The sequence below is a fragment of the Sapajus apella genome, unplaced genomic scaffold (assembly GCF_009761245.1).
Source record: "Sapajus apella isolate SASKATOON/1434 unplaced genomic scaffold, GSC_monkey_1.0 scaffold131, whole genome shotgun sequence".
In the NCBI taxonomy this organism is placed as follows: Eukaryota; Metazoa; Chordata; class Mammalia; order Primates; family Cebidae; genus Sapajus; species Sapajus apella.
This window is the reverse complement of record NW_022437071.1, coordinates 3477630-3492564: the sequence shown is the minus strand read 5'-3', so window position 1 is coordinate 3492564 and position 14935 is coordinate 3477630. Positions and strand designations below refer to the sequence as shown.

The window sequence follows — 14935 nt, the reverse complement described above, 5'->3', positions numbered from 1 at the left end:
CATTTGTATCAGTGACACTATATATACATATAGACACATAGATAGATAGATTATATATATATATATGTACATATATATATATATATTTTATTACAGATACCTCACAAAATTTTGCTTTGTATTAAAAAAAAAAAGAAAAAGCAATATTGGTCACTAAGTAGAATTGAATTCTATACCTTGCCTGTGCAAAACATGTCAAAATTCACCAAAACAAAAATGCTTTCAATGGTTCTGACCATTGAAACCATTTTGGAGATACAAACTTCTACATGGATTTCGTTTCTTTTTCTCTTTATTTTTAAAGGTTAGTCTGATTCCAAATTACTTGCTTCACCAGGGACCCACATTATCTGGGCCTGAGGAAGAAAGGAAGAAGTATGTATTTTTCAAATTATAGATACAGTAATTGGAAGACCCTAACATCTTAAGTCTAAGAAAACAAACGTCCTTGGACATCACAAACATATAGCAAAAATGACTTCACTTTTGCTTGCCTCCCTGTTTGTGTGTGTGTGTGTGTGTGTGTATTTTTTTTTTTTTTTTTTTAGCCAGCTACGTTGATTCGTTCTTATTGCCGAGGCTGGAGTACAATGGCGCGACCTCAGCTCACTGCAACCTCTGCCTCCCAGGTTCAAGTGATACTCCTACCTCAGCCTCCCAAGTAGCAGGGATTACAGGTGCCTGCCACCACACCTGGCTAACATTTTGTGTTTTTAGTAGAGACAGAGTTTTGCCATTTTGGCCAAGCTAGTCTCGAACTTCTGACCTCAAGTGATTAACCTACCTCATCCTCTCAAAGTGCTGGGATTACAGGCGTGAGCCACCATGCATGGCCCGTGTTTTTGTATTTACATTTGCTAGGCACTATTTGCTAATAGTATGATATAGTTAAGAGAACAAAGTTTGGAGAAAGACACTAGCTATGTGACCTTGCGTAAGTTTACTTATCTCACAGAGATTTGAGCATCAATGAGAATAAGGCCCATTTCATAACGTTCTTGAATGAAGGTTATAAGAAGCTATGTAAAGGCCCTGGCACATGGGATAATGGGGTAGCTGCTACAATTTTTCACATGTATTAAGTACTTTATATATTCCTTGTTATCATATTATTGGCCCCATTTTATAAGTGAAATTGAAAAATCTCCATTTGCTTTATCCAATGCTTTAGCCAAACTATGCTGCTTTTAGTTTATGAAAGGTGATCTTTGTTTTATCACCTTTATGTCTGTTTCCAGCCTGCCTGCTCTATCTGAAATGATCTTTCCCCGGTTCCTGGCTATTGCAATTTTACTAGTTCTTAAGTTTAAGCCAAGCTACTTGTATTACAAAACGTTTCATCATCCTTCCCATTGGATACACAAAATGAAGTTCTCTTTCATGCCTTTGAACTTTCCCTTCCAGTATGGGAACTCCTCGAGGGCAAAAACCTTATCTTTATCATCTCTGTCACACCCAAAACTCCTGGTACAGTGCATTCCACAACATACTCAAGTTTTGTCCTAAATAATAAATAAATCATTGATGATTATCTTTCTCTTCTTTTGAGTGATTTTTTGTACTCATTGATTTGTTTGGGGAACTTTGAACATAACCATTGAACAGAGATATTAAGTTGATGGCAGTGGTATTTTTAGAAGAAATGAGGTTTTTTTCTGTTTTTCGTTTTTTGAAAGGTACTCCAATAGAAGCATTGGGTAATTAAGCTAAAAGTGATTTTGATTTTATTTTCATTTCAGATATTAATAAATTTTTTATCTACAGTGCTCATTTAATGATGATGTATTTTTATTACGAATTATTATTCAGTTTCAGTTTACAGTAGAGGGATTCAGATTTGTGAAGAATCTATGGAACCAACCTGTCAAAAGAAATTTCCTGAAACCATAGTCTGAAAGATGACATGTGGTTATTACATTAGGCTTGGATGTGTTTAAGGCAAATTATTTATCAGAGAAAACTGGAATGAACTACACTGACCTCTGAGTAGCAGATATGTGGAGCTATGATGGGTACTGCACTTCATCATAAACTAAAAACAATGTCAAGCACTATTCGTGCTTTAGCAACTTTTGTTTACCATGAAAAAGTACAAGTTTGTTTTTCCGCCATTTAGAAAGAAAATAAGTGCAGAAAACTAGGAATTGCTGTATATTCAGCCAGCAGCTGTTCCTTTTATTTTGGTTTAGAAAGGCAAGTATTTCATAAATAAGAACAATAATTACTACTCTGAAATTGAGGTTTAGTAAGGTTTCTTTTCATTTGCTGCATCTGACTGAAGACTAACAGGATATTCTCTCTCCGTGAATAACAATAGGGGATATCTCATTTTATTAATGGCCTGAATAACAAGGGCAACTATTAGGTGGGTGACATGTACATCCAGACAGCAGGGAGAGATTATCATTTAGTTAATCTTCCATATGCATATGGAAAATTTAGCAATAAATTGGCCATCCTTGTATTTGTGTGTTCAGGAGTTGACATGTTTGAGAACAAAAGTATCCTTATCAAAAATATGTTTGATTATTTTTTCCAAAGGAACTTGTGGAGTACTACAAGCATCACTCTCTCAAGGAAGGGTTTAGAACCTTAGATACAACTCTACAGTTTCCATACAAGGAGCCAGAACATTCAACTGGACACAGGGGTAATAGAGCAGGAAACAGCTGTGAGTATTGAGAATACTATTTGCTGTCACTTAAAAATTAGAGGTGCAATAACATTAAACATCGTCATTCCAAATTTTAAAATATAACTGATGAATGTGCTAATATATGAGCAAGGACTTTTTTCTGGAGCTAAGTAGAATCAGATGGACCAACAGGCTTATGAATATATCTAATTATAGATCTTTATGGCAAATTAAAAATTATGTTTATGTTCAAAATTCCATCAGAAATGTAAAAGATATGTTAATATTTACATTATATACTTTTCATTAACTTTTCTATTAATTAAACTCTTTAACTGACATGTAATGCATGTGGTCATAATTCTGTTTGAGTAGTAGTATGTAAGAAGGGCTGATACACAGCTTGTCAGTTAGACTAGTATCTCAAATCTGCTTATGTTCTATTTTAATGACTGCTTTCAGAATTTTGACATTACTAACGTGTTTTTTGGGGTGCTGGTATTTCTAAAACCATACATTAGCCACTTTCTTTCAGAATGAGTTCTGTGCCACAGCTAATCACAAAAGATTAGCATGCAAATGAAAACATGTTACAGTTGAACTGTGAATCTAAGTCAAAAACTTTTTTTTTCATTGTTTAATGTTACATAATCTTCCTGGAGATAGATATAGTATGTAACAAAAAAAGGTATCAAAAAATATCATGAAGAAGGTGTGATTTTATTCTCTTATTTTGATATCACTTTTAAAAACTGTTTTAGGGGAGAAATGAATACAGTTTCATTACTCTTAGAATCTTTAGCCTAAGCAAAACCGGGATATCTAGAGGTATTTGAAAACAGAATTTGCATCAGTTTAATATAACTTTATATTTTTGCCTAAAAGCAGAAACTAAAAGGGAAATAGGTAATGCTCTGGGTTTCAACAAAGTCAGTGAAGCTTTATACATTTCAACTTAAGTAAACAAACAATTTGTCACATTAACTGACATGCTTTTATATAAGTAACTTAATAGATGTTCTCCTCACAGTGATCAATGAATGATGTATGCCTAAGCTCGTACAGTGAAAGCAGAGCGAACTTCATGTTAAAACTTTAAACACTTACTACATTTTATCTTGTTACTTTTTAGCCCAAGATTACTTGACTATTTTAGATTCTCAAACAGGCATAAATTTTGCTCATTCAAAAATGGAAGTTTTCCATAAAAAACAGTTTTCCTACAAATTTCTTAAAACTCTATTGAAGCTATGACATTTCCCCCAGCATGAAACATGTAATTTTCAAAGCTCTGTTTCTTTGCCTTCCCAGCAGCAAGAGATAAGAAAAGTTGCCAAGGAGGTCAGTTAGATGAGAAATCTTGTTTGAGTTGATCACTTAGCTCTAGAGAGCCTAGGAGGGAGAAGTGGGCAGACAGGAAGAACAGATGTCCCATATTAGGTAGGAAGGTCACTAACCTTCATATTTCACTCTGTGGTTTACTCCCAGCCAATTCCTCAGTGTTTAGCACATGGAGATATTCAGAGAATGTCGTCTAGCAGGGAATGAAATTTCCTAACCTAAAATTTTATCTCATGTTTAATGAAGTATTTAATGCTAAAACTTGTTTGGCAATTAGGAAGAGAATTACAGGCCCTTTTTGAAAAAAAAAAAAAAAAGCATAGCCAGTAGAATGTCTTTGAATATCCATGCTAGCCCCAGAGAAATTTTCAACAAATAAAGTCATGGGTTCCATGAAGAATCAAATTTAAAAAATGATATCAAAATAAGATAATAATATAAAATAAGAGAATAAAATCACACCTTCTTCGAGACTTCTCAAACTTCTCTACCCAATCTTTTTAAGAGATTCTGACAACTTAAGTCAAGCCACTAAAACTTTTTTTTGTGTAATTGTGAAGGGAAAGCAAACAATTCATTTAAAATTTTATATTCGGTAGAGTTTGGTTTTGTTGATCAGTTACTCATTCATTTGTTAAACAGACATATATAAAATACCTAACACACACGAGGCACCGTTCTGGTTCTGGGATATAGTAATTAAGAAGACAAAAGTTCCCACCTTTATGGAGTTTACATTTTGATAGGGAGACTCAGGCAAGTCTGGCTTGGAGGAATTTTATATTTTAATATGGAGTGATCAGGGACGATCTTCCTCATAAAGTGACTCAAAAGAAGAGAAGGGGAGTGGGTTAATAATGATTGCACAGTGGTCAACCCTCCAAGATTAGTCATTCGTTACTGCAAAGAAGGATTACAATCTTTGATCAAATTTATGAAACTCTCCCAATGTTTTATTTACTTTAGACTAACTTTGTATAAAGTTAGAGGAAGAGTAAGATGGTTCTGAGGACTGAATGAGGTGCTCTATACAAAGCACTTAGCATAGTGCTCTTACATGGTAAACAGTTAAAGTTATTGCTGATGCTGCAACTTCTACTTTACTACTGCTGCTACTTCCAACTCTTATTCTAACGCAGCACTTTTCTATATTTCTAGGGCTTGAATAAATTTACTAATTATGACTTATAGCAATTTCCATCTTTGCCTTTATGATTTTTAAAATATAACTTGCTTATTTTATACCAAGTCTTGATAAAGGTTCACCCTTAAAGAAAGATTGCTTCTGTTTCTATGCATGTTGTACATACCAGGAAGTGGTAAGGAGGAAATGCTGCATGTTCTGTCTAGGAAGATTGTGCCGGATGTCTTCATAATGCTTACCTTTGGTTCATAGCTTTAGATATGCTGCTGTCATCTAAAAATAACATTTGCCAAGCATTATTACCTTGGGATACTGGGTTGGACAGAAATGGCATCTCCATTACTTCTAAAAGGCCTTGGAGGATACAGAGCAGGCAAGGTAAAGCTTGGAACCATTCTGTGTTCTGAGTAGAGATTGAGAATGGAAGTTCAACTTCTGAAACCTACTGTTGATTATTCTTATTATTTTTAAGCAATATAGTCACCTTGAAAAAGAAAGTCTCAGAGCACTGCACAGGCCGATGGCTTTTGGGCTAGTCTAGGTTAGAATGTTCTTAGGATGTTTACCAACTATTTTTTCAAGTATGTACAATGTGATAAGATTATGACAGGGCTATCTTATGCAAATGCAAAATAACTTGTAAAAAGATATTGATTAGAATTAAGCAAGTGTCCAAAGTATTGGGCAAGGAGCATAACATTTTAAAGTTAGGAGCCCATCATAGGCTGTCCATCAGCCTGTCTCCCAGAGTGATGGGATTTTATCTTAGCCTTTGGAATAACTTAAGAGTCATTCTAAGAAAGAAGAGAAGAGAGAAAAAGAACAAAGGGAGAACTCAGGCATAGCAGTGAGCTCTTGTGCTTCCCCTGGGAACTTCAGCGGCTCCAGGAAAGATGCTCTATGGGTCTTTGTAAAAATCCCATTATTTTCCAAAATGATCATCTCAAACCTACCTTAGATTGCTTTAGGTATGCCTATAGGGCTTGTATATTTGAAGGGCATTAAATTGACTTTTGCCTTTCTTGCTTTACAATGAACACTTAATTATTTTCAGGTCTGCCAGAGTAGCTGTCTGACCTTAGGCGAGTCACTTAGTCTATCTGGGCCTTAGCTTTCTCATCTGATGAATGAAGGATGAGATTAGAGATTTTATAACGTTCTTTTAAAAATAGCAACTTAGATTTTTTATTTGTGTGTATGAGAGAAGCGGGTAAGGTAATAGTAACAGATTGGCATACTAGGAAAAGTTGTATAATTAGCTATTTTGTGACCCATAAGCAGACCTAAATATTTTGCCAAGTTTTTATTTGTAGAGAACTAGCTGGGCCACAGAGTTGAGTTCGGTAATTTATTTAAATGGCCAACACTATATTTATATAATATCAAAGTATCTTCCATAAGAACTTATTAATTACAAAAGGATAATAGTAATTGCCAAGCAATCAAAGTTAACATCACTATTACTGGGATAAAGAGATATCATGTACCTCCTAATACAATGCTCCAAGTAGGACACACCAACACTTTGATGGTATTTTTGTCCCAAAAATGCATAAGTGGAACCTAATCATGGTAAAACATCAGACAATCTCAAATTGAAAGACATTCTGAAAAATAATTCGTTTGTACTCTAAAAATGTCAAGATCATTAAAGACAAAGTCTGAGGAACTGTTTCAGATTAAAGGAGACCAAGAGATATGACAACTACATATAACATGTAGTCTTGGATTGAATTCTACAACAGGAATTGAAGATACATATATGCACATATATATATGTATATATATTTATATGTGTATATATATACACATACATATACACAAGTGTATGTATACATATGTACGTAGAATCATATATTTTGTATATGTTATAAAATATGCATGTATATATGTTCCTCTAAGGGATGTGATGCAATTAGCAAATTTCAAATAAATTCTCTCAATTAAGAAATAGTACCACATCAATGCAATTCTCTGCTTTTGATAGTTGTACTGTGGTTATACAAGAGAAGAGAATACCTTTGCTTTTAGGGAACGTGTGCTGAGTATTTAGCAATAAGGGGCATTATGTCTGCAATTTATTTTCAAGTGGCTCAGGAAAAATGCATAGATTGATAAAGTAAACATCATAAAATGTTAACATTTGGGGAGTCTGAATGAAAAATGTGTGGAAATTCCTTTTGCTATTCTTGCTACTTTAAATCTGAAATATTTCAGAATAGAAAGTTTTAAATTGTGGAGATGATCCCATTTGCAGCTATATCTGAAGAATTGGGAGGTAATGACAGTGTCCTTCTTTCTCCTGCTTCAGAGATAGAAGAGCCTGGTCCATTGATTTCAGGACATGTAGAACACTGGCATATACTGAACAGATCATATTTGAAGCCATCTGTTCCTTACCTGTGACTTCATTGGATTTGCTTATTCAGTCATTCATCCCTTTATCCTGCAAATATTTTCAACACTTAGCATGTGCTAGACCTTGTGCTAGTTACCGGAATTATAATAGTGAATAAGATTCGCAATCTGGTGGACAGGAGCAGACAAAATCAAAGGCCTTCAATAATCACACATTTTGATAATCCTTATGAAGCTGAAGCATAAGTGCAAGGAAATGGGAGCAGGATCATTTAACCTGTAGGGTCAGAGAAATAGTTTTGAAAGTAACAGTCAGGCTGAACTCAAAGGGTCTATGAGAGCTGACAGGGTGTGGGTTGGTGGCCAGTGAAGAGGTCACTAGTGTGAAGGTTCATAAGCAGCAGCAGAGAACTCCGTATGTTTAAGGAACTAAAAAAAGATCAATGTGTTGGGAGCACAGTCAGTGGATTCTGATATTTGCAGTAGGAATGCATTGAAGTTTTACAGACAGAAAATGGTGTGAACTAATTGATATTGTTTTAAAACGTCACCGACTGCTCCTGAGGAGTGGCCTAGAGGGAGGCATGCACAGGAGGGAGGTGAGTTAGGAGGCTGTTGCAGATATCCACAAGAGGGATGAGCATGCTTTGGACATGAGTTGCATAGTGACAGTAGAGAAGGACAGTGGCAGATTTGGATATACTTTAGAGGTTGAGTTGATTGGATAAATAATTTGAGATCAAATTAGTACAAGCATGGTACATAAGTATTTGCTTTGGACAGCTAGCAAGTGACAAAACCACTAACAAACCAGGAAACAGAAGAGATAGAACAGGTTTAAGAGGAAAAGGTAATCTATTGAGTTTTGCACAGTGTTCAGGTACCTACAGATACTCAATGGCTTAGTATGCACTTGGCACCTAGGAGGGTGGTCTTGATTGAAGTTAGAATTTTATGAATGATTAGTACTTCATTTCATAGTTCACATAGAATATAGTGATGTGAGAATTATAGGCTTTTGTGTATAGGCCTAATTTCTTCTGGCCATTATTCCCTGGAGCCCTAGGAGCCAGGACCCTTTGCTTGTCATTCTCAATTGTACTTTTGCACAGTGCCTTGCATGAAATAGCCTCAGAAGAGGCTAAATAAGTGAAGTCAGAGCCTAAGGTTCATGGGAGACACACCAGATATTAGAGTGCTAAGTTGATACTGGAAAAGCATGGACATATGGGTAAGCTTGAAAACAAAATTTAGATCAGCATGTTCCTTTCAGTGTGGTGACAAATAGTGTAGCAGTTCTTCAAAGATTGACAAAGGCTACTCGTGTCATTGGAACCACATAGATGACCTTGCAGGAAGAAGTAGAAGCCAGAACAGAGTCTAGGCTGTCTCTCCCTGGTGTGGTCTCTTTCTTGCCACCCACTGTCCCCATTATTCTATTCACCATCCAACAACGTGCTTATGCTTCATTTTTAGTCACTATTTTCGGCAGAAACAGAAATTTGGATAATTTGTGTTATGTTTGTTTAACTAGAACATAGAACATAATATAGCATTCTCATTCCTGATAATTCCTTAAACATCCTAATAATTCCTTAACTACTATTTATTAGTTATATTACAATGTAATGGGAACAATATATATTATATTCTTCTACAGGTTCCCAAACATCCACTTAACTTAGTTTCTCCCTTGGCCTTTTAATTCAACATTCCCATATGCATCTGCCTTTATTTTCTGATCTTATTTTGTCCTCAGATTTTGTTATCTTTTCCTTGGTCATTTTGCACTTGGATTTGATATGATCTAATTTTATTCTGGTAATTTAAATATTTGCTTTAATCTCATTAGTTTCCTAGAACTGCTATAAAATTACCATAAGCCAGGTGACTTATAACAGCAGAGGTTTACTCTCTCACCGCTGGAGGCCGGAAGTTGAAAATCAAAGTGTTAGCCTCCATTCTTCTGGAGACTCTGAGGAAGAATCCATCCCATGTTCGTCTCTTAGTTTCTACTGGCAATCCTTGGCATGGCTTGATTTACAGATGCATTGCTCCAGTCTCTGCTGGTTTTCATGTCACCTTCTCTATGTATCATCTCCCCTTCTCCTTTCTTATGGACAGTTGTCGTTGGATTTAGGGCCCACCCAAATACAGATTGATCTCGTTTTGAGATCCTTAACTGAATTAACATCTGCAAAGACCTCTGTTTCAAAGAAAGTCACATTCACAGGTTCACAGGTTCACAGGTTCACAGGTTCACAGGTTCTGGGAGGGCATATCTTTTTGCAGGGCCACCATTCGACCCCCTGCAGTTTCATTGTATTAATTTTAAACTTTTCTCTATTTTTTTCCATCCTTATTCTAATTTTTCTTTTTATCATATTTATAACTTGGAGTTATAAGTAGACTTTGCATTATTAGTGCAGTCACGCAGTCAGTGAATGGGATTTATAAAAGAAAAACACTACCATAATACCAAAAAAAAAAAATGTTTTCAATGAATTGTATCACTTTTCCACAGTGAAATGCCTTATCTTCCTGAGAAAGTGAGCTTCTAGACAATGCAGGCTCCTAAACAATACTTGTATGACCATTTGTCTGAAACATTGTATTAAATATTTGATATGGAGTAAGAGAAACTAAGAATTCTGACATTCAATAATTTGATGATTAACAGGACACTCTTACTTTTCAAATCCCTTTTACATATTTTAGATCAGTATCTCCAATGGAATATTCCAGGAATCTATAGCCTTGTGCAAAGGACCGTGAAAAGATTTCTTTTGCCAAACAGATATATAAGAAATGCTGCTAGTATGATATATTCCCTTCTAGGAAAGTGACAGCTTATCTAGAGTTTTCCCCAGTTTATTTCATCATGCAACACTGTCTCATAGTGTTTAATGCTCATGTTAGGAGCCTCACAAGAGTTAGTAGGTGTGACATACTGAGAATGGCATCTCACATGTGGGAAGTGCTATGTGTTTTGCTCCTGCTATTACTCCTGCTGCTCCTGCTACCACTTCCAATACTGTTAGCCAGTGTGAAGTGTTACATTAGCCTCATTTGACAATTTCAAGTATATTTATAAAGTCCTTCTCCTTTTCCCTGGTACTTTGGTTTCCTACTTCCATTTCCTGGGGCTTGGCTCTGCTCTCCCAGTATGCACACTGCTCTATGGGCTAAGTTAGTTATAACACATTGCTGATATTTTTATGTTCTCTTCCCTCAGTTTGTCTATGGTTTCCACAGAATTTACAGTTCTTGGGCAACTGATCAACTACAATTGCACATCTTCATTAGTTGGTGATGCTGGGCTTCCCTTTTTTTATTTACTTACTTCAAGAGCTTTTCCAGATTCTCTAAGGCATTTTTTATTCTCAGCCTGATAGCTTTAAACGTTAGCCCAGTATCTAGGATCCCTTAAGAGTATGGCTTACAGGTATAAACTCTACAGATTCAGATAACCTCATTCAGAACTAGCTTTTAAATGTTTCAAGGCTCAGAAGCAGTACGTAGGATCTTCAAATTTCTCATCTTTTATACTGTTCATTAATACTTTTTTACCATCTCATATAACCTCATGTTCTAAATTAAAAACTGGTCTTGGCTGAGCATGGTGGCTCATGCCTGTAATCTCCAGCACTTTGAGAGGCTGAAGCAGGTGGATCATTTGAGGTTAGGAGGTTAGGAGTTTGAAACCTGCCTGGCCAACATGGTGAAACCCTGTCTTTACCAAGAATACAAAAATTAGCCAGACATGGTGGCACACACCTGTAATTCCAGCTACTCAGGAGGCTGAGGCAGGATAATCATTTGAACCCAGGAGCAGAGGTTACAGTGAGCCAAGATGGTGCCACTGCACTCCAGTCTGGGCAACAGAGCAAGATTCTGTTTTGAAAATATATATATACATATATACATACCTTGTCTCAATCCAGTTAATATATGTAACATTCTCTAATTTACCATAGTGCTTTCATATAGCAGCCATGATCCAAGAATTTGGTTTTACTAGTTTCTTGCTTGAAAAACAAATTCATCTAAATTGAGAGAAATTCCCATTTTTCTTCCTAAAAATTTAACCAGGCTTCTAGTTATGAGGATCAATACTGATATCTCTGTCTTCCTGATATTTGACTTCCCCTGTTAAATCCCAAATCTGCATAAGGTAGCATGTTTTAACTCTGCAATTCTCTTGTTCTTAATAGCATTAATAAGTTGACTACATATGCAGCTAGGGTTTCCTTTTATTAATTCATACTTTCATTCATTGCCTCATACATTTCAACATCTGCTGAGCCTCTGCTTGCATGAAGTACTGTATCACACACACCCCGCAAATGTTATATACAATATAGTTTAACATCCGAACAATAGGAGGGAATGCCAGAGAAACTCTTCTTGTATCTAGACACTTCAAACTTACCACCCACATTAGCCTTAATACAGGTTTTTTTTCAAACAAGTACGTTCTATAACACTCCTGAGAGGTCATCATCAGGCTTTGGCTGAACACTCAGGGGACTTTATGTTCAATACCACACAAAACACTCTATTTTCTAAAAAAAATAAGGTTTTTTTTTTTTCTTATATTGATCTAGAAATTTGATTTTCTATAGCTATTTACTATGATTAGTTCAAAATAAATGTATATTCTCCCTACCAGGATAACCCCAAATATACTATAAAATGATGTAATGTATAGTCAAAATAAATACACTGTGTACTCTCCCTACAATGATAAACTTTCATCTAGTATGTTCTTTCCCCTTCCCTGCACTTCCTTCCTACCTCTTCATTTCTTCCTTTTCTTTCTTTTTTTAAAATATTTATTCAATTCATCATTATATGAATGGTTGTCAGTCTTTCACTATCCTCGCCACCCTCTGATAGATGTACTCCAATTTGTCAGACTGGGTACAAAAGTTTGAATATTGGCTGACTCGTTGGCTCAGATTTTTCTCTCTTCGAAACTCATTCTTCCCCAGTTAATTTCTACCCTTCCCTTTATCCTTCCTCCTCAAAGGGTACAGTTCTGCATACTTGAATAGAATCCAGCATTTCTTTTCTAATTTATTCTTTAGTTGTTACATCCTCGCCAATAACCTCCTCCAAAGTTCGCCACATTCATTCATTCATTTTTCATCCATACATTCATTCAGCAGATCTTAATTGAGAGCTTACTTCAGGGCACGCACTGTTAAAAGGCAGCAGTGAATAGCATGGATAAAAGGCCCTACCCTTATGGAATTTACTTGCTAGTGGGGAAGGTAGCTAATAGATTTAGAAAAATAATTAAGTGTATTATATTAGAAGTTGCTGAGTGCTCTGGGAAAAAAAAAAAAGTACCAAGGGAGTGGTACTCATGAGTGCTGAGAGATCTTACAATTTTTAACCAGGCTCATTGGGTGACGAAGAACAAAACTATAATCTCATTTTCCCTCTTTCTGGTAGCATAGCAGAAAGCTGGATCATCACTTCTAAGTTAGTTCACTGGTCGAGCAGGCTGACACCAGCCAGTGGCTCTAAAAGCTGCCCTTTCTGACAGGCCACTTGTGTGACCAGGGAGCTTCTGATGTTGTAAGCTTGCACAAATATCCTGTTAATATGTAGAGCAGGATGCTGAAACTGTAACCACAATGTGTGCAGAGCATTTGTGCCTCACCTCATTGGTGGGACAATGGGAGTTTGGGAGATTGCATGCCTACTTCTCTGATTGTGTGTTGTTCTCACAGTAAGCCCTGTTTCTGTCAGCATCACATGGCACTAGTGGTGTGAATCCATGACTATTGTGTAGGACATCACAGCAGGCCTCATTGTGAAGGTGACATTTGAGTGAAGACTCAAGGGCATAAAAGAGAAACCACCAGTGCTAAGGAAAGGGTATGTCTGACCAGGCAATGTGGCCAGAGCAGAAGGACCAAGAGGAGCAGTAACCAGAGATGAGGTTCAAGGGGTAAGTGAGGCCAGATCACGTAAGGCCCTAAAGGACTTTAGGTTTTACTCTTGAAGAAACAGGAAACCATTGGGAGGATTTAGGCAAAGAAGAAACATACATGGTCTGCCTTTAAGTTTTAATAGGGTTATTCTGGCTTCTGCATTGGAAAAAAAGACCATGAGAAAGAGGTGACAAAGTAGGCACAGAAGACCAGTTAAGAGGCCCATATAGCAATCCAGGGAAAAGATGATAGTGGCCATATAACATGACTATATTTTAAGGATGATCCAACACATGGCCTGAGCAAGTGGGAGTTTGGAGGATTTTGTTTTTTTAAGGGCTCCAATAGAGTGTAAAGTCTAATCACAGCATTCTCAATCCACAATGAATTATTTCCTTATCTCTACATAATTTCTGTCTGTATCTCTTCACTAATTTGTAAGCTCCTTTGATGTCAGAGACTGTACCTATTCATTGTATCTCCTATAATATCATAGCACAGTCTTTGGCACATTAATAATATAACATGTTTGCCAATTATTTTTAAAATAGGGATTTCGAATTAACATCTTGATAAATCATAGGCATATAAATCGTCTGAAATCCCAGGCAGTTTTCCATAGCAATAGGAAGGACCTCGTACTTACTTTGTTTTCTTGTTAATGGCTTTACATGTTTACTCTCTGTGGCATTGAATATTAAGTAGTTGTTTATTTTTTACAATAATCCTAGACATAAGTTTTCCTTGTTACCTTGTTACAGCTTTGGATTTCGGGATAAAATAACTTTGTCTACTTACCAGATGTAAGCATTCAATTACATGAAATTAATCTAAATTATTCCTAGTTTTTTTTAGTGACAATATATAAGAGATACAGTAAGCACTAAACAACGGGGCTTTAGGTTGTTTTGTTTGGGGGAGCATGGGGAGCAGATAGTGAGTACTATGTCTATGAATTTTGCAGGGCACCTATAACTACATGCCTGAGTTCTAAAATAAAACCATGGTAAGGATCACAAATTTAAATTAAGCATTCATTAAATTCTCAGCATGTTCTCCGGTGTTAGGCCATCTGTAGACAATCTTGGCAAAAAGAGCCTCCTAGACTGCTCATCAAAGCATACCACTTAGAAGTACAGTTCTTCAGGAAAACATGTAGGGCCACTGCTGGGCAGCAAACACAAGTGATCACTGTGTCAACAGTACCATCAGCCCAATCTTCTGATCTTCTCACTAACAACTTTTTGCTACCTAAGTAAGTGTGAACCCATGTGCTTGTTACAACTAAAAACTGAGTGTTAAGGAATGTCTGTCCCAGAGAATACTTAGCAAATACTTAAGGTAATGTTCTCTGATACATGTATCAGAGATAATTTTTAGTTCAAAAACACTTATGATTTGGTAACTAGTACCTGAAGAAAAAGTGTTGATTCAGGTTGGTTTCTGCTGTGTACAAATTTCAAATATTACTGAAAACTGAGTAAATTTTCATTTGCTCATGAACATTATAGC

General features: G+C 36.1%; 1 protein-coding gene across 2 annotated transcripts in view; it reads left to right on the top strand.

Moving 5' to 3' along the window:
* VAV3 (vav guanine nucleotide exchange factor 3) overlaps positions 1 to 14935 on the top strand; it is a 391549-nt gene that overhangs the window by 366163 nt on the left and 10451 nt on the right. For both annotated transcript variants that reach the window (XM_032262870.1, XM_032262869.1), the window contains exon 25: positions 2542 to 2671. In XM_032262870.1, coding sequence (XP_032118761.1) covers positions 2542 to 2671 — 130 coding nt within the window. The remainder of the gene's footprint in view (positions 1 to 2541; positions 2672 to 14935) is intronic.